This window comes from Puma concolor, chromosome B2, assembly GCF_028749965.1.
Source record: "Puma concolor isolate L17-30 chromosome B2, mPumCon1.1.hap2, whole genome shotgun sequence".
In the NCBI taxonomy this organism is placed as follows: Eukaryota; Metazoa; Chordata; class Mammalia; order Carnivora; family Felidae; genus Puma; species Puma concolor.
In genome coordinates, this window is record NC_141671.1 from 24,056,541 (window position 1) to 24,082,394 (window position 25,854).

The 25,854-nt window shown below is 41.7% G+C and overlaps 1 protein-coding gene across 6 annotated transcripts in view; it reads right to left on the bottom strand.

Moving 5' to 3' along the window:
* The window catches only part of CDYL (chromodomain Y like), a 251,054-nt gene that overhangs the window by 62,350 nt on the left and 162,850 nt on the right, over nucleotides 1-25,854 (bottom strand). For 4 of the 6 annotated variants that reach the window (XM_086706395.1, XM_086706394.1, XM_025916939.2 and 1 more), the window contains one exon: nucleotides 11,584-12,250. In XM_086706395.1, the coding sequence (XP_086562521.1) occupies nucleotides 11,584-12,250 (667 nt within the window). Of the gene's footprint in view, nucleotides 1-11,583; nucleotides 12,251-16,189; nucleotides 16,312-25,854 lie in introns of those variants that run through there. The other 2 variants (XM_086706398.1, XM_086706397.1) reach the window with 2 other exon arrangements.

The window sequence follows — 25,854 nt, forward strand, 5'->3', positions numbered from 1 at the left end:
GAGCATGTGCCTTGATCTTGGGGTCATGAGTTTTAGCCCCATGATGGGGTAGAGATTAAACAAAAATAAAAAAAAATAAGAGGAGCGTGTTGACTCTGCTTAAAAGGACATGTGCAAGTAGAGCAGTGCAGGGGAACGGGGCAGCCTGCTGACCTTGACTGATTTGGAAAAAGGACTCCAAGTGCCCAGGCAGCAGGGGATGGCCCAGCGCAGCTGCAATGCCTGAAGGATGGCCTCCAGCCCCAGCTGCTGCTCTGTCAGCACTCTCCTGATGGCCTGGTGCATCAGACAAATATCCTTCTGCATATGGGTGGCATGGCAGGTGGTCTTAGGGGCTGTGCCACATAAAGGCTGGGAGAAGAACAGCCACAAAGGTAATTGAAAAGAAACAGCCAGAAAGGTAAAAGGGGAACAAAAACAGTAGTGCTCCAGAAACAGGTATTTTAAAAACAAAGATGAAGCAAGAAGTGTTGGGTTGAGGTCAAGTGTTGGTAGGAGAGCAAAATGGTGCCGCAGTATGCAGGCTCCTCAAAATCAAAAATAGAATTACCATATGATTCAGCAATCCCACTTGTGTGTATTTATCCAAAATAATTCAAAGCAGGATCCTGAAGAGATATTTATAAGCTGCAGCATTATTCACAATAGCCAAGAGGTAGCAGCGACCCAAATGTCTGCGGACAGGTGAACACATAAAGAAAATCCCGTAATAGGCTGCAACATGGATGAAGCCCCAGGGAATTATGTTAAGTGAAATAAGCCAATCAAAAAGGACAAACATTGTACGATTTCCACTCATATGAGGTATCTAAAGTAGTCAAAATCACAAAAATAGAAAGTAGTCAAAATCACAAAAATAGAAAAGTAGAAAGTAGCCAAGGGCTATGGGGGAATAGGTGAGGGAGCATTAGTGTTTACAGGGTACAGAGTTTCAGCCTAGTAAGTGAAAATGTTCTAGAGCTCTGCAGCTCAGCAATGTGAATACACTTAGCGTTCCGGGTCTACACATTTAAAAAACATTTAAGACTGTAACCTTAAGGTTTGTGTGTTTGTTGCCACAATTAAAATGAAAACAAAACAAAGACGTGGTGATTGTATTAACTGTGGCTGGGACTGGGGTGCCTGGCTGGCTTAGTGGGTTAAGCATCCAACTCTCGATTTTGGCTCAGGTTGTGATCTCACCGTTCGTGAGCTCCAGCCCTGCGTTGGGCTCTGCGCGGACAGTACAGAGCCTGTTTGGGATTCTCTCTCTTCCTCTCTCTCTGCTGCTCCCCGTTTGCTCTTTCAAAATAAATAAATAAACTTAAAAAAAAATGTGGGTGGGAGTGGCCTGTTCTGATGAAGACAAGCACCAGATCCAGTAAGTGGAGGTGGCTGTGGCCCAGAGGCTAAGAACACCTGTTCACAGAGCAGGAGCCACGCTGGGGGTTGCTGGGAAAGGAAAAGAGCAAGCAATCATGGATGAGATGCTCCAGAAGCGTGACCTAAAAGGAAAATGAGAATCAGGGTGGAAACAAGCATAGCCCTGAAGAAAAGGTGTTCATGAATTCTAGTCCCTTCACTTCTTTCTGCCTGGCATTCCCTGTAAAACGGACATGACTTAACAGTCCTAGTAACACATGGGTGGAGTGAACCCACCACACTGTGAAAATTTGGTAAATGGCAGCCGTGACTATGATGAGTGAGGAGGCTTTCATGAGGAGCCTGGTCCTCTGGGGGTGATGGCCATGCTGGGTTGAGAAGGAAGGGCTGTGACCCTGAAGCCTGGGTCTCTGGGGAATGCTGACACAGGACCAAGAGGCTGGTGAATCAGTGAGGAGGAAGGAGAAGGAGTAAGAAAACACAGGCCTCAGCACAGAATCTTCTTCATCGGAGTCTGGAGGAGGCCGACCGGCCCCCGCTCCCCAAGCCTGGCAGCACTGGGGATGAGCTCTCTCTGCTCCTGAGGCCACAAGGGAAGGCAGAGGACCAGCGAGCAGGGCAGGCTTCTGGTTTCAGGTAGGCGAATGGGAAATCCTCTTTGAGGAGGTTGAGAACTTGACAAAGACAGAGCTATGAAATGCTGCAGGTGTGCTACTAAGTTGGGGGCAGCGGACAAGGGGGCAGAAGGCAGTTCGACTAGGAAAAAGGACAGGAAAAGGCTGTAGGGCTTCCTCAGAGGCTGTAGCTTGGGAAAGACAATGAAGAATTGCACAGAATCACACAGTGAGCTTGTTTCCATCTCAAAATGACCAAGAACCTAAGGCACCGGAAAGGCTCCATTGGTCTGAAGCTCATTCTAGTGACACTGATCCCCAGAAGTGAATAAATTTGGGTGCGGGGCCCTACTTATTGGGCGTAAAGTCGCCTCCTGGATATTGTCATATAGAGCAAAATTATTCACTGGTAGTTTTAAAAGATGTTCTGCACCATTAACCTACAGATGTTTTCTTCGGTTTTCCCAGCTCCAAGAATTACATATCATTCTCTATTTGCAAGCAAGCTCAAAACTTGCCTTGGCCCTTAATTCCTTGGCAGTTTCTCCCAACCACCCTCACAGACCTTGTTTCTTCTTCACACAAATCCTTTTTAGAAGACAGATGCTATTGATGAAAGTAGAAGTGAAAAAAATTGCTCAAACAACTCATTCACCCCCATACAAATGTTAATTAAGCACCTATTGTATGTAAACAATGGGAGTAGACAATGTAGGAAATTTTAAAGGAGATTAAAATGTTTGCTACAATGCTTTCCCATTCTACTATCTGAAGTTTTATTGAGTTTGTCTTTCTGTTCTGGATCTTTCTCTGGATCTCTTCTGCCAGTTTACTTTCTCAGAGGAATCAGCTCTCCTCCACCCAGCCTCGGTAGGTGTCCAAGCCACTTGAGATAAGACTTCACCCAAAGCAAAAGCACCTTGGGGAACAGGACTCCTCAGTGTCTTCTTTCAAGAGTCCCCTAATAAACTGACAAACACAGCCTTTCCTCATTTGTAATTAAAAAATATGCCCTGTAAAGGGTGACCTACCAAATTAGGAGGACATACACACAGTGCCTAGTGCCCCCAAACACAGGGCCCTAACAGCTACAAAGGAAGAAGAGCACACAGTTACACACAAAAATAGAAAATGAAAAGGCAAACACAGAGTTCGGTCTTGTAAGCGACACCTAGGTGTATTGGGAGACGACACCATGCTCAGTTTGAGAGGACTGCCCAAAAGCTACAACATGGACTGAAATGATCACTATTCATTTACTATTCAATATTTAACAGCCATGATATTCTGTAACCTAGGGAAGCGCTGTTATATTTTAAGGGTACTCAGTAATCTTAATTGTGTTGTGATTGTCAAAAGCTCAGTCTCTACTTTCACCCTTACTGTTAACAGCCCTGGGTTTCCCTTGGGCAACCAGAGTGTGGATGAAGCTGATCTCTCCTGGAACTTCGGGAAAGAGAAGACTTTTTTCTGCCTGGTTTGCTGAGAGGGTTAGGATGCCAGCTAGAACTGTGGACGGCACGTGCCTTCCCTGTGGGAAGGGTTTGCATGAATGCAGCCAAGAGAGCCCACAGGGGGAGAGGGCATGGATCCATTCAGGCAATGGGTCCAGCTGTGCCTGGGACTTGCTCACCTGAGCCAATATATGGCATTTTTGTTTGCCTGTTTAAGTCAACTTGAGTTCAGCTTCACTTGACAGAGAACAAGTCCTGTGATGTAGTTCTGGCAACAGGGTGAATTAGGCTTATAAAAAAATCCCTTTTGCTACTGTGACACAGAAGAACTGAAGTCAGGAGCGGGTTATAATATGGACCCTTCTGTCCCACCAACTTGCTGAGTGATTTTGTTTTTTACCAAATTCCTTTTTCTTTCACAACCAGGCTTATCTATAAAATAAGCATTCTCTGAAAGAGGGAGAATAATGTTAGAGGAACATAGAAGACAGAGGAAAGGCAACAGAACAGCATGTTTGGAAAGAAGACCAGACAGCCAGTACACTGTGTATCCATGGCTGCTCTTGCCCCTACAATACAGGATGTCATTAGAGGAATATTCCAGAAGGCTAGTACCCTGCTAAAGACAACAGCAATAAAAATGGGAATGCAGAAGACAAGCGGGATTTGTATCAGGTGTTCAATCCTCTTTTAACAAGTATCAACAAGAACAAGTATTTTCAAAAATGGGAATTTCACGTGAATTGGGTGACTTTTTTATTCTGCCCTTGTGCCAGTCAGTTACAAAGTTCAGGAGGAGCAGGAACTGGAGTCAGATTCTTTTCTGACATATGACCTAAGGGATCCAGATTTCATTTAAATTGTAAAACTCTAAGTTAATAAAATACACTTTGGTATATTAGAAACTGAGCAGGAACGATAAAATTAATGGGAATTAATTTGAAGTTTTCTTATTAAACTGTTGTAAGTATGTTAAGGCAGAGACCAGATGGCACTATTCATCCTAACGCCTGGCATGGAAGTTCTCAGTCCTTGAGTGGGTGCTGGGGGAACCAAAAGTCACTGACCTCTTCTGAAATGCTCCCATTAGAAGTGTGAACTCTCCAGCTCAAACACGTGTAGATTAATGTGGTCCCTGGCAGAGATGACACACACATTCACAAAGTCTTCATGTTTTGAAAAGTTGGAACTGTGCACCTCCCCCCACTTCAATAGGCAAGAGAAAATGTAAAGGGAATTAACAGAAAAGTAAGTGCAAACAATTACAACCTGTGAAATCAGAATTTTCATGCTTTAAAATGAAAACCATGAGATAACAGTTTTCTACCTTAAATATCTGTCAGATTGAAAAGCTGATTAAGAACAACAGGTAAATAGGTACTCACAATCTTTATAGCTTGTTTAGAGAGCAATTTGGCAACATCTAGCAAAATCTTTAATTACAGTCTTGTACTTTACTAGTGTTTACAACAGTGAGTCTCCAGCTAACACGCAAATGGCTCAGGAAAAAATGTATATGCACATACAGATATGTGAGTGTATAAACATACACTCACACCCAGGGGAGGGAGAAAGTCAGTGAGGCAAACTGAAAACAACTGGTGAATGTGGATGAAGTGTATGGGTTCTTCTTTACTGGTTTTGCAACTTTTCCATAAATTTGAAATCATATAAAAAAAATACAAAAAAAATCAAGTTTAAAACTTCAAAGCAAGTGAGGTAGAGTCAGAGTCTTAAAATAGAGAGCTTTCCACAACATGATGTTAAATGAAAGAGGCAAATACCAGAACTTATAGGATTCCATACCAAAGGATGTGAATATGGAGAAGAAGGTCTGAAATGACACATGTCAAACTATTAATGTTCTCTCTGAAGTAAATGGTATTCTGAGGGGAGGAGGTAATGGTAAACTGTCCTCTTTTGCTCAACGTACTTCTAATAACTTGTGTAAGAATTCATAGTATCTATGTATGACTCAGGTTTAAGGCAGGAGGTTATTAACATTTCTGCTGTTGCAGTGTCAATGAAATGTACTCATTTATGTGGAAAACACGCCCAATGTCTACTGCTAAGGTTCTCACTTCGTGGATGCACCCAGACACAGGGCCCTGTGCAGACAGATGGGAAGATGGGAATAACAGACACAGTGCTCTGTCACGATGCCTGAGGCCTTTACTAGGATCCTTATTAAGGGCAGGCCCTGGGATGCTAAACCAGTAAGTGTCCAGGCCCAAGTGCCAAAGTGCCCCCTGCTGAGTAATACAGACACTGAATCACCACTAGGAGGTATGTATGATATAGTCACACAATAAATAGCCACAAATCAATTTAGAAGAATGAAGAAGGGCTAAATTTGCATGGATATGAAAATATATCTAAGATGTATCAAAATTAAAAATAAAACCCTAAGTTGTAGAGCCATATGTCAGGTATGAGCCCATTGATGTATTTATTTATTTATTTTTTTTAAATTTTTTTTTTTTTCAACGTTTATTTATTTTTGGGACAGAGAGAGACAGAGCATGAACGGGGGAGGGGCAGAGAGAGAGGGAGACACAGAATCGGAAACAGGCTCCAGGCTCTGAGCCATCAGCCCAGAGCCCGACGCGGGGCTCGAACTCACGGACGCGAGATCGTGACCTGGCTGAAGTCGGACGCTTAACCGACTGCGCCACCCAGGCGCCCCCCATTGATGTATTTAAAAGATGTGCATGTTTATATAATTTCTGGAAGGAAAAAACTGTTAACAGCAGTTATCTCTGGAGAGTAGGAGCAGGAGGTGGGGCTTTCTACTTTTCTTTTTTTCTTTGAAACATTTTAATTATTTTATAATGTTTTTCTGTCATTTAAAATTTCTAATTAGAAATATTTATTGAAAGAGTAACAAAAGTCTAAAGACAATTTCAAATCAAGATATATAAGGCTAATAAGCAACCTCACGAGAGAACAGGAATCTAACTATAAAGAATCTAAAATATATCATAAACAGAAGAAATTAGTTGTGTATTTTTATTTCCCATCTTCCTCCATAAAAACCAAACTTAAAAGAAAACACGGTACAGGGAAGGTAGTTGTGGAACTTTGGCGAGCACCAAAGCCACCTGGAGGGCTCAGGAAACAGACTGCTGGACCCAGCCGAGATTCTAGTTCGGGAGGTGTGGCGGGGGTTCAGGGATGAGCATTTCTAACAGGTCACCCAGATGCTGGGCACCACACTTTGAGAATCACTGGTATAGGAAAACATAAGAAAGTGGAAATGAAGAGCAAACACTAAACAGTCACAAGGGCTCTGAAGTATGTTTGCTGGGTCACCCTTGCCCCAAGTCCTAACTGTCCTTGAACATACCATAAAACCCTGCAAGTGCAGGGGGAGGGGAAGTCTCCCCAGCAGCACAGACGCTGGGCAGGTGGGTCTCGGCTGCTCTTGCTGGGATGTGTGCTGGTCCAGAGCTGGCTGGGTTGATCCCTGAAACTTCTTAGTCCAGTTGAACTTGGCATATTCAATTCATTTTTACGTAAGATAGGAGACAGGATTACAAAAGGTGAGCTGATGTCTATGTCTAATGTCCTGGAAAGGCTCTATGTGAAAACAGTGGTCAAATTAGGTGTAAATGAGAAAATGGGAAAAATGAAAAAATTCCAGGACTGTGCACTCAGATTTGTAAGTCCCAAAGTGTCTGCCCCATTTCAATGAAATCCAAATTGGCAATAGTAGATGATGTGTCTGGATGTACTTCACACAACACCGAACTCTGATCAATCAACCGATCTCCAAAGTCAGACCCTTTCCATGGGTCCATGGAAAGGGCCTGACTCACCAGACAACTGGCAAACGAAAGTACCCGTTCATTGAAAGGCCTTGGCTCTGTGTCGATCGCAAATGGTTGCACATTTTTAATGTTTAGCCTTTGCTTTCTGAGTAGACATGTCCTATTGAGGCCCTACTGAGCGGTTTTCTGCCACCGGTCTCCTGATTTCTTCCCTTTCTCTGAGTTAAATTCCAATCTCAGCACAGAAATTGCAAATGGCCCTGGGGGACCGGGGCCTCTTCCAAGGGTGGAGCTATTGATTTGGTACAACATCTTCCCTGATAATGACAGAGAAGGGAGATAGATCATCAGGCTTCATATTCTTATTGAGAGGAACTTACACTCCAGCTCCTCAGAAGAAGCCATATTTTCCTAAACAACTGCTCCTGGGAGCCTCCTTCAATAGAAATGCTCACAGAATAAAAGACTTGAGGCATGTTAAGGTATTTCCCCACTTTCCACCTGAATCTGTTGGCTCCGACTTCATATCCATCAACTCTATGCAATTACACTGATCAGGTTTAGACGTCATTTTTTAAAATGTGTGCTAACAGTATTTTCTCAAATGTACAATGATGATCAGTTATACATTTGAATTCACAAAAGAACAAAGTAACAATAATCCAGTTTATAAAAGCAATTGCTTCTTTTGTAGGATTAATTTGTTAGGCAATTAAAAGACCAAGAAAATACTATCATTAACAAAGAGTAGAAAGAAGGCAGCCACATCACCTAAATTTAAGATTTTTTTATATTTCTGAGTGAAGCAATATAGTCATCTTTTAAACCTGTTTCACACTTAAAAGTTACAAGCCACATATACATATGGCTATTTTGTAAAAGTAATTGTGTGTGTTAAAATTCTCCAGAAACATTTACTCTTTTGGTTAACAGATATTTAAATATCTGTTGTGTTTGGTGGCAAAAAATATCCCTCATACACACATGATTAATGTTTTGAATAAGAGATGATTCATTCCCCAGTGACTCCATGAATATCTGCTTCCATTAGTTTTAAAAAAACAAATCAGTTTTCTCATGTAGCTCTAAAATTAATGTGGAAAGTAAAAACAAACAACGACTTTAAGAGATTATGAGTGTAGACCAGCAAGCTGATGCGGCTTCAGTACTGCTCTCTCAGGAAAGAAATGCCCCAAGGGCGAGTAAGAGGTTTTCTGGGATGTTTCTGTGCTTCTGGCCTCTGTACCCTGTCATTTCAATAGCATGTCTTCCCTCACATCTAGTGTGATCTGGCGACAGGGCTACCAAGAACTCACTATACCATCTTTGTCTTCCATGAGTACCCCTTCTACTGGACTCATTCCCTGACAAACACCGGCAGCATGTGCTATGAACAGGCACTGCTCAGGATACGGGAGGATTCAGCCCTGGCAAAACCAGATCCCTTCTTGGAGCCTACTCGCCAGAGGAGGGAACAAAAGCATCTTTCTGCAAAGGAGAAGGGTGAAGAGAAGCAGAGGCACTCATCCACCTGAGCACCTGTCTGTAGGTGGCCATGCTGTCTAGGACACTACTTGCTTTTTGCCATCATGCTTCGCTCAGAAAGGACACTCCCACAGTAGGCTGTGGAGGGAGGAGGAGATGGTTCTTTTCCCTTTTAATCTTCAAGCCTGATTTAGATCATGGCCATTGGGGATGTCATTTACCACTGTTCTAAAAACATTCCCGAGCGGCTTCTATTCTTTCTCTGGTCTAAGTGTTCTCAACAGTATATAGGACTCAGGGTCAGGAGAGAAAGGAGGTCATGAGGACCTTGGAAATACAGTGTTACTCCCGTCCCAATCAACCTGCCTACCTTCACAGAACAAGATAAAATAATTTGAGATTTTATGCTTACATATCCGTGGTGGTTTTAACCAAAGCTACCTTTATGGACATTTAAAAATTTTTTGACATGGGAATAGTAATAAAAAAGGCAGTCACTAACTCCTTATTTAAACTGAACCCAATATCCTCGTTTTATACAAAACTGAAGGCTTTGCTGAGGGGAGCCAAGCTTGCGTAACGGTGGTAAAAACAGAACGTGGAAACTTAAAGGGTCAAAAAGTTTTGAAAATCACGCCCCATCACCCATAAAAATGAATGTACACACAACTTTTGTGGATAAAGGGGAGCCACAGATCTTCTAAAGTCTTTTGTATCCCTTTACTTTCCAAAAATACTGCCCTAGGACTGTGACTTCCTAGAGCAAGACTTAGCAAACTTTTTCTGTAAAGAGCCAGACTGTCAATTTTTTCAGCTTTGCAGGCCATACAGTCTCTGTCATAATGATTCAACTCTGTCCTTGACCGTAAGTGCCACAGACCATAAGTGAATGAATGAAATGTGGCTGTGTTCCAATAAAACTTTATTTATGGACACAAAAATTTTGATTTCTTATGTTTTCACATGGCATTAAATATTATTCCTCTTGATTTTCCCAAACATTAGAAAGTGTAAAAACCATTCTTAGCTTGCAGGCCACATGGAAAAGGCAAGTGGGCTGGTTGCCAAGCCCTGCCCTTATCTGCTAGATAAGAGCCCAGCAAGGTGCTTGGCCCTGAGTAATCAATAGAGAAGTCTATGTTCCCGGTCTAGTGGAGGCAGCAAGAAATGGAACACAGGAGTAGGAATTAAGAAACATGTTCTGATTCTATCTCTGCCTTCAGTTCTCTCTGAACATCACAATCTCCTTGGACTCAGCTCCCCTCTCTGTGACAAGCAGCATGCAATCAGATGGCTGATAAAGTCTCTTCTGCCTCTGAACCTCTACGATCCTTCATTTACAACAACGTAAAAGAAAACCGGGTCTACGAGCAGGCCAACAGTTCAGGAAGTCAGCTCGGTAAATAAGCTCATACAAGTTCCAGGCGAGGGCAAAACTCCTGGAGCAAGGAAGAAAAGCAGCATTTGGGTAAAGTGTGTTATCTGAAAGACACTAGCAAGATGGCAATTTACTGCCCCAAGGGAACCCCTGCATTTCCGTTTCCTCATTGCTACACAAACATCTAAGCCAAAACTTTTTGATGCACCACAGCAAGATGGTTAGAGTGGCATCTCAGGTGAGCATTTCTCTTTGGAGGGAAATAAGCTTCCCTCTCGCTTTCTTTCATTCTACTAAGGGTGAGTTGGGGGAGACAGGCAGATAGACATGATCACAGTTCTGCTACACACAGGGCTCGGGCAGCATAGGAGACCAGAGGACACAAAAGCAGGTGGGCCCTGCATCACAGGCATAGTGGGAGGTCCTGGGGTGACTGAGGGACAGGGGAGGTATGATGCTCCTGGCAGAGGACAGCAGGAGTGCAGACGTGGAGAGAGGGAGCTGAGAGGGCAGTGCGGGCCAAGCAGAGACTCAGGAGCACGCTTGCGAACTACAGAAACGGTGGTGTGGTCAGACTGGTGGTGGGGATGCTCCTCCCATCCAAGAATTATAGAAAATGGATGGGAACTGTCAAAAGGCAGGAAGCAGGGAGACCTGTGAGAAAGCTACGGCAGGTAAGAAGTAACCAGGGCCCCAAGTAAGGGAAAGCTAGTGGGGTTTACAGTAGAGAAACCCGTAACAGAATTCTATAATGATGGGTGGCTAGATGAGGCATGGGGGAAGCAAAGGGGATGGAAGCTGTCTGTGATAATCCCACCTGCACCGTCTGAGAAGCTGGGGAGGCCATGGTTCAACCAACTAAGCTGCAGAATCCAAGAGCAGGAGTGGAAACAAAACAGGAAATACCACCCCAATTGAACAGACTCCTATTCTGTAAAAGGGACAGTGGGATCCGAACAGTTGACCATTACAGAGAACAAAAGCCCAAATCCCGAAGGTACATTGTACTTCCACTGAAAGAAATTGCTGGTTATGTAGATGGGTTAGCAAAATAAGGATCATGACTTCTAATCTAAGGATCATGACCCAATACAGGTCACACTCAGAAAATTCACACGGACCCTGAACATGAGACTCAGTGTCTGAGATGCATAAATGTTCACAAACAAACTTGTTATAAAGGAAAACTACCGAGCATAACCGATTTAGAGCAAGACGCCTTTTAAATGGTGGTACGGTTTGTGGATGCACACTGAACACATAGCGAGAGCTGATTTAAAACATAAATGCTAAAGGCTTCAAGTGAGGAAAGAGGCTGTGGCACCTCTCACAGTTCCAGGGCATGTCTGTTAGAAACAGACTGCAGGTTCCCCAGATTTTCATCGGCCTGCTCTCCGGACAGGACCAGCATGTATGGAAGAAGCACCTACACACCTTGAAAAAGTCACCAGCATGCTGAGTAACAGCCCGTGGCCATCGACAGGGACGCTGCCCACTGAGCAGCTCACCTGGACACTCACCTTTTCCGTTAACAGCTAATCCCGTGGCCATGGCCGCAGTCACAGGGCCAGATACCTGAGGCACTAATGGATGTATTCGTGGCCTGCTCCCCATTCTAGCTCGCTCTGCACCAGGGCCCAGTAAAGCTCCGACTGGCTTTTCGGCGGCCACTTCTGGTGCTACTGTGTCCTCCTGACCCTGTTCGACGGGGTCCAGTTTCTCAGGGCTCTCATTCTGAAAGCCGTCCACTGCGGTCCTGCTCTTAATGGGGCTCTTAGGCACAAGTATCTTTATACCTGATTTTGCCAGGTCCATATTCTTCCGGTTTGAGAGAGATGGAGCTGTGTTTCTCCTGAACTTCTGGCTGGCAGCAAACAGCTGACTGTTTTTGGACTCGTGGTCTTTGCCAATCACTAGTGACTTAGGAGAGGTCTTGGAAAAGTTGCTGTTGGTGGATCTGGAGATCTGTTTCCTGGCATTGTTTGGAGAGGTCCTGTTTGTTCTGGGTAGTGTGCTTTCTTTCTGCTTTTCAGTGTGGCGTCTGTTAAAATCGTGGATGTACTCCTCACAGTTCACAAGGTGCTGCTCTGGTTCCCAGGTGTCATCCTCACTGTCATAGCCTTTCCACCGAACCAGGTATTCTGTCTTCCCTTTTTTATTTTTCCTTTTGTCAACAATCCTTTCAACCTGTTTGTCAACAGAAAAGAAAGAAGTATAAACATACCATCTGAAAAAAAGCACAGAGTTAATAAGGAAGCATCAAAAACAATAAAAAACACAACGGATAAGGAAAACAACCTTCTCTTCCCTATGCCGAACCATCTGAAAATCAGGAACAGAACATTTGGGATTTTAGCAGTTTTGCTAAAATCAAGTCAGACAAAATGCTAAAACTTTATGCCCAGAATATATGGAGGTACATTAGGTAGCTTATTTTTCTGTGATTCAAAGGGGGCTCTTTTAAAAATTTTTACATGAAACCTGGACGACCTGAGTTGGTTTTCAGTTACAACTGGCACAGGATTTGTCACCTACAGCCTTCTGCCTGGTCATCCTTAGGGTACCGATGGCAGACACTCACACACTAGCTTGGCTGTGCTAAATGCAGGTAGCTACCAAGGGCCCAGGGCTGAGGAAACACAGTCAGCATTGGAAGCAGCATTAGAAGCACTTGGTTAAAACTGAAAAAAAGGTCAACAGACAATGTGATGCTCTATTGGTAACAAAACGGTCTGGAACAGTCAGTTATTTACTTTCATATTTTGGTTTGAACTAATTTTATGCTAACACCTTCAAAGGAAAATGCTGTTAATCCTGGAATTTGATGGTCAATACATCTCATATCTTTTTTTCTTTTATTTATATTTTTTATTTTTGAGGGGGGGGGGTTGGTAGCACACAAGCATGAATGAGGGAGAAGGAGATAGAGAATCTTAAGCAGGCTCCACACTCAGCATGGAGCCCAATGTGGGGCTCGATCTCATGACCCTGGGATCATGACCTGAGCCGAAATTGAGTTGGACGCTCAACCGACCAAGCCACTCAGCACCCCAATACATCCATATCTAGCGTATGAATTCACACAAATTTATGAATCTGCCATGAAAGACAGTTATTATTATTGTAACCAATTCTACTACCTTAACATTCTTTATTTTAATTAATTTTGTTTTGATTTGTTTTAGAAAGACAGCATGTGTGAGCAAGTGGGGAAGGGGTAGAGGGAGTTAGAGAGAATTTTAAGCAGGCTCCACTCAGCATGGACCTCACTGCGGGGCTTGATTTCACAACCCTGGTATCATGACTTGAGCTGAACGCTCAAGTGACTGAGCCATCCAGGTGCCTCAGTACCTTAACATTCTTAAGTATAAATGGGTGATCTTCTATGACTTGCATAAATGAATATATTTGACATAACATCTCCCATGTTATTGAGGAAACACTGAGAATCTGTTGTAACCTCTCTAGTCAGCATGAAAACCATCAGCCTGCTTCCCCAGGGGCAGCACACATCTTTGTGCCTCGTAGGGAGAGGCCTACAGCCATAGAGCAGCTCTTTAATTAAGGATGCGAAGCCTAAGCCCATCAATTACCAAGAACATCAATAAATTCCTGGCAAAGTTACAGGTCAGGTCAGATGACACAAAGGTGTATCTAGTTCTCCAACATTCCAAAATAACAGAGGCTAATTTAGAGTACCACTGTAGACACTTCTGGAGAATGGGAGAGTACCTTACCCATCATTTCCCCTACTCTTAAACTGCCCCCCCCCCAAAGAACTCTCCAATGTCTACCTGGGATATAGGGAATTAAAACACCTAACTACAGAAAAGCCTAAAATTAAATACACATTATTGCTTCTGTGAAAAAAGGATTAAGGGTAAAGAAAGGACTTGTTTCAGCAGGTGGCAGATTTCATGCCTAACAAATCTCCACAGAGATAACTAATCATCTCTGTAGATTATTAACTAATAACTAATGTCCGATCTGCATATGTAAGTCCACACAGTCCACAAGATAGCATGGAAAGCTTTGAAAGTAATTCTCTTCCTGCTCCTTTGCTTGCCAAAAGTTATGTATAAAGGCTTAAGTACTTCCATATAAGTAAAAGACACATTTCTGGAAAATTCTACACAAATCAATTTCACAGCAGAAATAGCTTAAAAGTTTTTAAGACAAGGGGTAAAGAGATTGTCTCTTAAGAGAAAACTACATTTTAATACTTATTTTCTTTAAGTCAATTTCCGTCCCAGAAGCATGAAGTACAGCTGACCCTTGAACAACACAGGAGTTAGGGGCACTGACCCACCGTCTCTAAGGCAGCAAAAAATCTGCATATAATGTTTGGCTCTTCAGAAAGTTAACTACTCATAGCCTACTGATGATTGGCAGGCTTACCAGTAACATATACTGCCGATTAACACATACTCTGTGTGTGCATTCTGCACCCTATTCTTACAATAAACCAGAGAAGAGTTAAGAAAGTTAAGAAGAGAATTAAGAAAAGAGAGTGTTAAGAAAGTCCTAAGAACAAGAAAATACACTACAGTTCTGTATTTATTGGGAAAAATCTGCACGCAGTTCAAAGCCATGTCGTTCAAGGGTCAAGTGTCCATTACACCAGAGCAGCCCCTTTTCCTTAAAGCTGAAGGTGGGGGGGGTCTAGTGATGCAGGATGAGACTCCTGCCCCTCCTCTCCTTGCATCCCTGGTGTTTCCTCTCTAGGGCCGCAATCGAGCCTGTGCTTGCCAGTCCCCCACCAGCCTGCCCCCCTCCCAGTGGCTGCGGTGCTGAATGTGCTGTTTCAAGTATACTCAGTGGCCGGACTTTGTTTAGACACTGAAGGGAGGCAGTAAGAGGGGGCATGTCAGACTGGGGGATGGCAAACTTCAGGCCCACACAGACCATATGGGCTCCCAACCACTGAACTCTGCTGCCGCAGCACAAAAACAGCCACAAGCAGCATGTAAATGAGGAGACATTAAAAACAAAACAATTCTATTTACGGACACTAAAGTTAGAATTTTGTAATTTTCATGTGTCATGAAATATTAAACTTTTGGTTTTTTTCAACTATTGATACATGTAAAAATGATTCTTCAAGTTAACCTGCCATGTCATAGTTTGCTGACCCTTATGTTAGACTGTGAGAAAGCCACAGGACATAGGACATTCAGGTTGCAGACTTGCAGTCCTACTAATTCTCACGGGGGAACATGGTTTGCAAACTGACAAGACGTGTGGGTGACAAGGGGCCGGCAACCATGCCTTTTAAGTGGCAGGTCTAGAAGCGTCACTCTGGGCACTAGACTCAGGAGAGGGAGGTTTGGGCCAGTGACCACCACAGTCTTCTAATACCAATCTCACACTAAACTGAGTACGTGACACCTTCTCCTCTTCATTCAGGGACAGATGTCCTTCTTCCCCCTTTGAAAGGTAAAGTCCTGCTGATTCCTAATCTGAGTGGCTAAAATAGTCTCCCACAAAAAGGTATTACCTGGATTTGAAAAAAACTTACTGTAATATTAAGCCTAAGATAATTTCCAGAGTGCTTTTATAGTGGCAAGGGAGGAAAACCTTGATCACAAGAGAAACACATAAATAAATCTTCCTTCAGATTTTCAGTCCCTTCTGTGTGAGTCCTTCCCCTCCCTGCAAACATAACTGTTTCTGAAAACTATTATCAATGAACAGTGTTTCTCACAGTATATGCTCAAGTATCCACTTCTAGTTACAGAATTTCAGTGCAAAGAATTTTATGTAAAACAAACATTACATCAGTATAGAAGTTCTATTATAGATTCTTAAAAACCAAGACAAAATGAAGAAAGACATGAAAATCGCATCCAAATTACTTAGATTGTTTTGCTATGTTACCCACAATCACATGTGCAGCAAAATTCTGGCAAATCCAAATCACAATAGCCTTCTTTGACTACCTGTGTCATAGTAAACTCACCAAAGTTCTTTTTGTTAGGATTTCCTTCTAAAACTCAACCTAAAAAGCCAAGATGTGACACAAGTAGAGCAAGGCTTTCCTTAACATTACAATGTCCCCTGATGGTTTGCAGAGCAGTGAAATTAACCAAAAAGGATCATTCCAAACACTGAACACACTTCACCTACCTCAGAGCACATCCTGATAGCTGTGGCTCCAGGAATGAGCTGAAATGTGCTACCAGGTTGCAGAAGCCAGAAAAGGATGGACAAAAGGTTCACCAACACAGGAAACAAAAACTCACAGAGAAGTCCAAACTGGTTAAAGAACTCAGGAAGAGTAGGAAGAAAGAGTAACTGCTGCTGTTACATTTAAATGCCAAATGGCCTAGAAAATGTATCAGGGCAAGGCATGCAAATATATCAGCTTACAAGAAAAGACCTAAGTTGCAAAACAATCACAGTAGGAAAAATTTGGCACATTGTATCATCGTCGACAACCCTGTCAGCAAGATGCTGTTGCTTGCTGATACTTGCTGTGATTCCTCCCAGAACAGTGGAACAGGCTGCCAGGATAACTCTGACACCACAAGAGATGCTGAGAGCTTTTCTCAGGCTTGGGTCTTACACCAAAGGCTGGGAAATTCGAAACAACAGCATCACTATGGAAAAAATGAATAAACAAAACCCCTGCTTTTATCAAAGAGTTCTAGTGGGCCTTTGAAAAGCAACGGCTTTTTATTTTTTCTTCTCTTCACATTTTTATTTAAATTTAAGTTCTAGTTAGTTGACATACAGTGCAATATTAGCAACAGCTCTTTAAATGAGGGAGAGGAGTGTGTCACCAGCCATTTGAAAAGTTGTGTTTACTATTAAGAATAGGAAAAGTTGCCTGAGTTACTAAGAACATTTGCTAACTATTAAAAACACAGGCAGACAGTTCCACTGCCAGAAATAAAGGAATAATATAAACATAAATATTTGAAAAACACTGTAAAGAAACCAAAAGCCGGTAGAAACTGAGGGGATGGGACCCTTCAAACAAGAGAAGACAAGGGCTTCTGCACTCCCCAGGCGGCTGGCAGGACTCAGGCAGAAAGTGCAGTCTTCCAGGCTTTGACGTCAGAGGGCAGAGTCAGGGATTGACAGAGAGATCACAGACAGGAGGGCCCCACAGAAGGGGGAGCCCCCCAAACAACCTTATAACCCCCCTCAAATCCCAGGCGTGCTCCTGGACTACCATACCAGGCTCGTGGAGAGCAACAATTGGTGTGTTGGAGGCGCTGGGTTTGGGGATTCACTGGGAGAACTCCCAGGACTCAGCGTGCAGTCTCTCTCACGGCTGTGGCTTAATTCAGCAGGAGGACACTAAGCACAATGAGCAAAGGGAAAAGTGTGTGTAGGCAAGTCTGAGAGAAACCAAACACGAGCCTGCAAGGTCCTCTCCCAGGGGACTCTGACAGGATGAGCTCCGTTCCTCCAGCCACAAGATGTCATAGCACATGCAAAATGCTGTCTACCAGAGAAGCTTATTAAGGACTTCCTGCCTGGGATTTTTTTATTGGGGGCTGGCCACAGAGGCATCCTCTGCCTAGCATGTATCAAAACTCCAGATTCTTGAAGGAAAGCAGTGTTCAGGATAAACCATACCAATGAACACCATAGTCAAACCTAAATGAACCAAGATAAGGACACCACCAGCCAGCCAGTGAGTAGAGGACAGGAGACATTACAGACAGGACCACAACAATGGGGGCCAGGAGGCAAAGCACTGAAGGGAAAATCCTGTTAACTTAGAATTCTAGATCTAAAAAAATATGCTTCAAAAGCAAACGTAGAGTTCCCTTTTTGGGACAGCAGAATAAATAAGGAGCTCTGTAAACACCCTCTCCAACCAAACAAGCAAAGCTCGTGAACACTACTATAAAAAAAGAAAAAAGAAAGAAAAAAAAATCACAAAATCCTAAAGTCTCTGAAAATTGTCCTAAAGCCATGGAGCAAATGGAGGAACACTTATTCAACTAAATCTACTAACTAATAAGAACAGAGAAAGTTTGGGGGCCTGGGTGGCGCAGTCGGTTAAGCGTCCGACTTCAGCCAGGTCACGATCTCGCGGTCCGTGAGTTCGAGCCCCGCGTCAGGCTCTGGGCTGATGGCTCGGAGCCTGGAGCCTGTTTCCCATTCTGTGTCTCTCTCTCTCTCTGCCCCTCCCCCGTTCATGCTCTGTCTCTCTCTGTCCCAAAAATAAATAAACGTTGAAAAAAGAACAGAGAAAGTTTATGACATGTGAGCCATGACCCACCTCCTTCCCCATCTACCTTCCAGTTCAATGTGACAGGAGCTCACTGGGAGCTCTGGGAGACCAAGAATACAGGCTCTCTCTCCCTCTTAGCTCCCAGTCAAGGCTTATCATGTCACTAGGAGAGACAGGCCACCAGCATTTCTCCTCTCCCGAAGGAGAAGGGGTAAAGACCCCTGATGAGTATGACTGAGTATGACTGACAGGTCAGGGACTCATTTCCTCTACCTTACCCCCTATTCATAAGGAGGCTCTACCCCAGAAGTAACAGGGCAAAACTACTGGGGACTTTGACCAATTTTGCCCCAAGTCACTCTGAGGGGAGAGGCTCTATATTTGGAGAAGCAAGCTGAGAAGACCAGAGGCTACCACTCTACCCAGCAGCCAGACAGGTGGTTCAGAGATTTTGCCCTGAGGGGAGAGGTGATCCATAGGAGAGCTGTTCCCCAAAACAACTGACTTTGTTTGAAACAGAGTATGGGTACATTTGAACCCAAGGATGCTCTTGAAAATGATAATGCAAAGCAACAAGCTAAACTATAACTCCCCTAGTCACCAGAGAAATCCAGCTAAGAGCCCTCCCAGGATAAGAACAAATCTCAAAGACTGGCCTCAAAAACTATACCTGCCGGGGGCGCCTGGGTGGCTTGGTCGGTTAAGCATCCGACTTCGGCTCAGGTCATGATCTCACAGTCCGTGAGTTCGAGCCCCGCGTCGGGCTCTGTGCTGACAGCTCAGAGCCTGGAGCCTGTTTCAGATTCTGTGTCTCCCTCTCTCTCTGCCCCTCCCCTGTTCATGCTCTGTCTCTCTCTGTCTCAAAAATAAATAAACGTTAAAAAAAAAAAATTAAAAAAATAAAAACACCATACCTGCCAAATTTAATTGGATCAGACTACTGAACAATTAATGCACCAGGCACTGTACAAAAACAATAGACAGACCAGCCAGTAATCAGTGGAGTCTATCATGCTAGGTCTAACACCAAATAAAGGTAGCAGCTTGGAGAATCAGGGAAGGAGATGGCCAGAGAGGCCTACTAAACCCATGTTGTCCCAGGATAACTATGCACTTGCCCAAGACTGTGCCTGCTGGGGAGTCCTATTGAAGACTTCAGAGTAGGGGTAACAGATTTCACTAAAACAGTCTACCAAGTCACAAAGCAACCAAGCAAATAGCAACAACAAGAAGTCTCGGGGGGCGGGGAGGAGAGGAACCAGCATCCAGAACTGCTGCCATTATATAACCTAAAATGTCCAGTTTTCAAAAAAAAAAAAAAAATTACAAAACATGAAAAGACAAAAGCACCAGTGAGGCATACATAGGGGGAAAACAGACAACAGGAACTACTCATGAGAGGGAGGGATGGCAGGTATAGTGAACAAAGACTTCAAATAAGGGCACCATGCTTAAGGAAGTCAAATGAAGACAATATTACATCAAAGAATATCATTAATGAACCAGAACTGCAAAAAGAACCAAAGGGAAATTCTGGAGTTGCACTGTACAACAACTAAAAGGAAAAACTTTTTAATTATGGGTGCTCAACAGCTTTGAATTGGCAGAAGAATCAATCAAGTGGGAAAAAAAGACGGATAGAGATTATGCGATACAAAGACCAGAGAGAAAACAGAATGAAGAAAACAGAACCACAGAGAAATGTGAGACACGCATATGTACACCAATATATGTGCAATGGGATACAAGGAGAGGTGCAGAAAAATACTTGAAAAAATGGCTGAGACCTTCCCAAGTTTATTGAAAAACACTAACCTACACAACCAGGAACCTCAACAAACTCCAAGGAGGATAAAAGCAGAGATCCAGAAATACACAGCATGCTCAAAATACCCAAGTCAAGCAAAGAGAAAATCTGGAAGCAGCAAGAGGAAAATAACTCCTCAGTTACAAGGGAATTATAACAAGATTAACTTATCAGAAATAATGGAGGCAAAAGGCAGTGGGAAAACATTCAAGGTACTAAAAGAAAACAAGGTCAACTAAGAAACCTATATCCAGCAACACTATCTTTCAAAAATGAAAACAGAAAAGGGTACATACTGTGTGATTCCAACATACCACATTCTGGAAAAGGTAAAACTACACAGATTATAAAAAGATCAGGGTTTGTCAGGGTTAGTGTGGAAGAAGGGATGAACAGGTCACAGAAGACTTTTAGAGCACGGAAATTATTCTCTATCATACTTTAATGGTGGGTAAAATGTCATTACAGATTTGTCAAAACCCACAGAATGTATGATAACAAGAGCGAACCCTAATGTAAACTATGGACTTTGTGTGATATGAATTGTTGCTGTAGGTTCATCAATTGTAACAAATGCGCCACTGTGCTCCAGGATGTCCATGATGGTGGGGGAGGTTGTTCCTGCTAGGGGCAGGAAGTAGATGGGAACACTTTGTTCTCTTCCTGCTGAATTTTACTGTGAATCTTAAAACTGCTCTAAAAAATAAGTCTACAAACCACCTCCTCCCCACAAAATGAAAACAAAATAAAGATACTTCCAGATAAACAAAAACAAAATTTGTCACTAGCAGACCTGCTTTACAAAAAAATACCTAAGGAAGTTCTTCAGGCTGTAAGCAGATAAACCAGAATTCAAACACAAAAAAACTGAAGAGGGCTGGTAAAGATAATTATATAATTCTAAAAGTTTAAAAGGAATGTCTTCGTTCTTCTGACTTAAAAAGCAATTGTATAAGACAATACACATGCAGTTGTATTGTTGTATATGTTAACATATAGAAATATACAACAGTTACAAGCATACCTAATAACAAAGCCAACAAAATACACGAAGTTAAAACTGACAAGAGTGAAACGAGAAATGACAATTTAATAATAAGAGTTGGAAAGACTTCAATTCCCACATTAAATAATGGATAAATAGAAGATCAACAAGGAAACAGAAGTCCTAAACACTACCATATATAAACTACATCTAGCAGACATCCAGGGAATGCTCTACCCAACAACAGCATATAATTCTTCTCAAGCACACACGGAACATACCCCAGCATAGACCATATGCTAGCTCATACCATGAGCCTCAGTAAATTAGAAGGGAAAGAAAACATACAAAGTATTATCATCAATAAAATGGGAGTGAAAATGAAAATTAACAGAAACATTTGAGAAATTCACCACTGTGGGACAATGAAGAAATCACAAGGGAAATCAGAAAATACCTCAAGAAAAATTAAGACAAAAACACAACATACAGTGATAAGAGGAAAATTTATAGTTGTAAATGCCTACACTGAAAAAGAAGAAAAATTTCAAATCAATAAGCTAGCCATCCACCTTTAGACACTGGAAAAAGAGCCAACCAAACCCGAAGCATGCAAAAGGAAGGAAATAAGTACTGGAGTGCAAGTTCATGGAACAAAGAATAGAAAAGCAATATTAAAAAAACCCAACAAAACCAAGTTTCCTTGAAAAGATCAACAAAACTGACCAAACTTAAGTTATACTAATCAAGGAAAAGAGAATGCTCAAATTACTAAAATCAGGAATGAAAGAAGGAACTACCAATAGGTACAGAAATCAAGATAATAATAATATCACGAACAATGGTATGCCAACAATTTGGATAACAGGATGAAATGAGCAAATTCCAGGAAAGACAAAAACTCCTGAAACTGACTTTAAAAATCTGAATAGATTTATAACAAATAAAAAGATTGAATTTGTATAATAGTTTGTAATAAAAAACAAAAACAAACAAAAAACTCCCCACAAAGAAAAGCACAGGACCAGATGACTTCTCTGGTGAATTCCACCAAGTTTTAAAGAAAAGATCAAGACCAATCTTCCAATAATCAGAAGAGAGAACACTTCACAACTCATTCTATGAGTCCAGTATTACCTTGATACCAAAGCCAAGACATAATGAGAAAAGAAAGCTAGAGATATTGGTTTATAAATGTAGACACAAAAATCCTCAGTAAAATATTGGAGAGTTGAATCCAGTAATATGTTACAAAAGATCATGGTAAACAAGGATTTATTCCAGAAATGTAAGGTTGATTTACCATCTGAAAATCAGTTAATTAATGTAAATATTGTATTATGTATTATTGTATCAATGTATTGATAATACATATCAACAAAATAAAAAGGAAAAAAATCACATCTCACTTCAATAGATGCAGAAAAAGCACTTGAGAAAATTCAATACCTCCTCAAAACAAACACTCAAGAAACCAGAAATAGCAGAAACTTCCTTCACCTGATAAAGGGCATCTACAAAAACCACACAGCTAACATCACATACAGTGGTAGTAGAAGGCTGAGTGCCTTCCCCGTGAAGATCAAAAACAAGACAAGAAGGTCTGTTCTTGCCACTTCTATGTGACACTGTACTAGGGTTCTAGCTAGTTAATTAGGCAAGAAATAAAAAAGCACCCAGACTTAAAAGGAAGAAGTAAAATTATCTCTATTTGCAAATGATGTGGTCTATATGGAATAATGTTAAGGAGTCCAATAAAAACTATTAGAACAAACGAGTTCAGCAAGATCACGGGATACAAAATCAATATACAAATATAAATTGTATACAGTACTTTGAATCCACTGTATATAGCAGCAATGATCAAACCAAATATGATAAAGAAAACAGGTCCATTTACCACAGCATCAAAAAGTAAAAATACTTAGGAATAAATTTAACAAAAAAGATCGAAGGCTATTACACAGAAATATTCAGTCTAGAAAACACTGTTGAAAGAAATTAAAGACCTAACTGAATGGCAAGAAATTGCATGTTCATGGATCAGGATACATAACAATAGTATTATTATTGTATTTCCCAAAGTGACCTAACGATTCAATGCAACCTCTACTAAAATTCCAGCTGATTTCTGTGCAGAAATTGGCATGCTAATCCTAAAATCTATATGGAATTGCAAGGGACTTAGAATAGCCCTTCAAAAGGAAGAACAACAATCTTAAAACAAGAACAACAGGGGGTGTCTGGGTGGCTCAGTTGGTTAAGTGACCGACTTCAGCTCAGGTCATGATCTCGCGGTTCATGAGTTGAAGCCCCGCGTCGGGCTCTGTGCTGACAGCTTGGAGCCTGGAGCCTGCTTTGGATTCTGTGTCTCCCTCTCTCTCTGCCCCTCCCCCACTCATGCTCTGTCTCTTTCCTTCAAAAATAAATAGACATTAAAGAAATTAAACAACAACAACAAAGTTAGACTCACACTTCTGGATGTCAAAACTTATTACAAATTTATAATAATCAAAATAGTGTGAAACTTGCATACAGACAGACATCGAGACCAGTGGAACAGAAAAGAACCAGAAATGAACTCTTATATACAGGATTAAATGGTTTCCTACAAGGATGCCAAGACTATTCAATGAAGGGAAAGAACTTTGTGGATCTTCAACAAATAATGCTGGGTAACTAGATATCCACATGCAAAAGATCAAGTTGGACTCCTACCTCACATCATATAAAAAATTTAATTCAAATGGATCAAAGATCTATATCGGAGTTACAATTATTAAACTCTTAGAATAAGAGTTTACTTGGTGTAAGTAAATGTAGATTTACATTGGTGTAAATCATTGTGCTCCTAGATTAGGCAATGGTTTCTGAGGACACTAAAGGCAAAAGAAATGAAAGAATAAACTGGACATGAAAATGAAAAACTTGTGTATTTCAAAGGACACCACCAAGTAAGTAAAAAGACAACCCACAAAATGGGAGAAAAGTTTTGCAAACTATACCTGGTAAGAGACTTGTATCGAGGATACAAAAGGTCTTATAGCTCAGTAGAATAAAAAGATAAGCTTGTTTAACAATGGCAAAGGACCTGAATAGATATTTCTCCAAAGAAGATATACAAATGGCCAATAAGCACATGAAAAGATGTTCAACACCATTAGCCATCAGGGAAATGCGTGTCATAACCACAATAAGATACCACTTCATACCCACTAAGGGTGGCTACATAAAAAAGGTAAGTGTTATCAAGTATGTAGAGGAAATGAAACTCATATGCTGCATGTGGGAATATAAAACGTTGCAGCCATTTTGTAAAAACAATGTGTCAGATCCTATAAAAGTTAAATACAGAGTTACCACACGACCCACCAATTCCACTTTTAGGTGTCTACCCAAGAGAAAGACAACTTTTGTCCCCAAGGACACTTGTATGTAAATGTTTATAGCATAAATAACCCAAAAGTTCATTAACTCATTAGTGGATAAACCAAATAGTGTATGTATGTATGTGTGTGTGTGTGTGTGTGTGTGTGTGTGTGTGTATATATATATATATATATATATATATATATATATATATATGTTTATATGAGGGAATATTATTCAGGTATAAAAAGAAATAAAGTACTTATCACATACTACAATATGGATGAACCTTGAAAACATTATGTTAAGTCAAAGAAGCCAGTCACAAAAGACCGTATATGATTCCATACCTAAGAAATGTCCAGAGCAGATGACTTTATAGAGACAGAAAACAAATTGTGATTGCTTAGGACAGGAGTGGACGGCGGGGGGTGGGGTGGGGGCAACAGTGGACAGAGAAGCCACGGAGGTGGGGATAGAAGCAGGCGATAGCTAACAGACATGGGTTTCTTTCTGAAGAGATGAAAATTTCTAAAATTGACTCTGGTGATGGATGCAACACTGTATAAACAAGAAGCCACCACACTGTACAATTTAAATAGGTGAACTGTTTGGTACATGAATTAAACTCGTAAAAGCTGCTTAAAGAAAGGCAGACATTTTAAGATAATTTCAGAGAAACAAGAGCTGGAGGAATTTTTTGCAACAGATCTCCAATAACCAAGAAGAATTTTTACCTGAAATTTTACCTATCTGCAACCTGCCAAGTTAGCTTTTGACATTTTCATGGATGCTGGTATAACACAAGATTCATCAGAGAAGAAATAAATACATTATTAGTCAGAGCAGCAGCAATTGTCAGAATATCAGCATTTGCTTGCACCAGTTACCTTTGTCCCAATTCCTACAGGACAACATAAAGAGGGCCAGGTGACAAATGCTCATCCAGTGGGCTGCAAGACAGGAGAGAGCAATTCTCAGCTTGGGGAACCAAAATCTTTCTAATAGTCAGTTGGAATGCCTGGCCTATCTTGATCATCCCGAGCTGTAAGCAAATTTACCCTAATGTATGAAGGGAGACACTATCTTTGTCTCCAAGACTGCTTGCTATACCAACATTAATCATCCAGAACAAATGCACGGTCTCTGTTCCCAAGACATACGGAAATATAAGACACCCTAGAGAATTGTCCCCCAACAGTATCACCATGTACATTCAGGGTGTCGTGGCTTCTGGAAAATTTTCCTGAGTATACTACTCCATCAGCTGCTGTGATCAATCTGACCATTAGAGGCCAGGACCAAATCCATTCAATTTGTCTTATACAACATTTAATTAAAGCTATTCTCCACAGGACTCTAAGAATCAAAATGAGTTACCCTGCAGTCTTTAACCATGCCTTCAGTGTCCTGGACCTAGCTAGCTGAACAAATCCCAT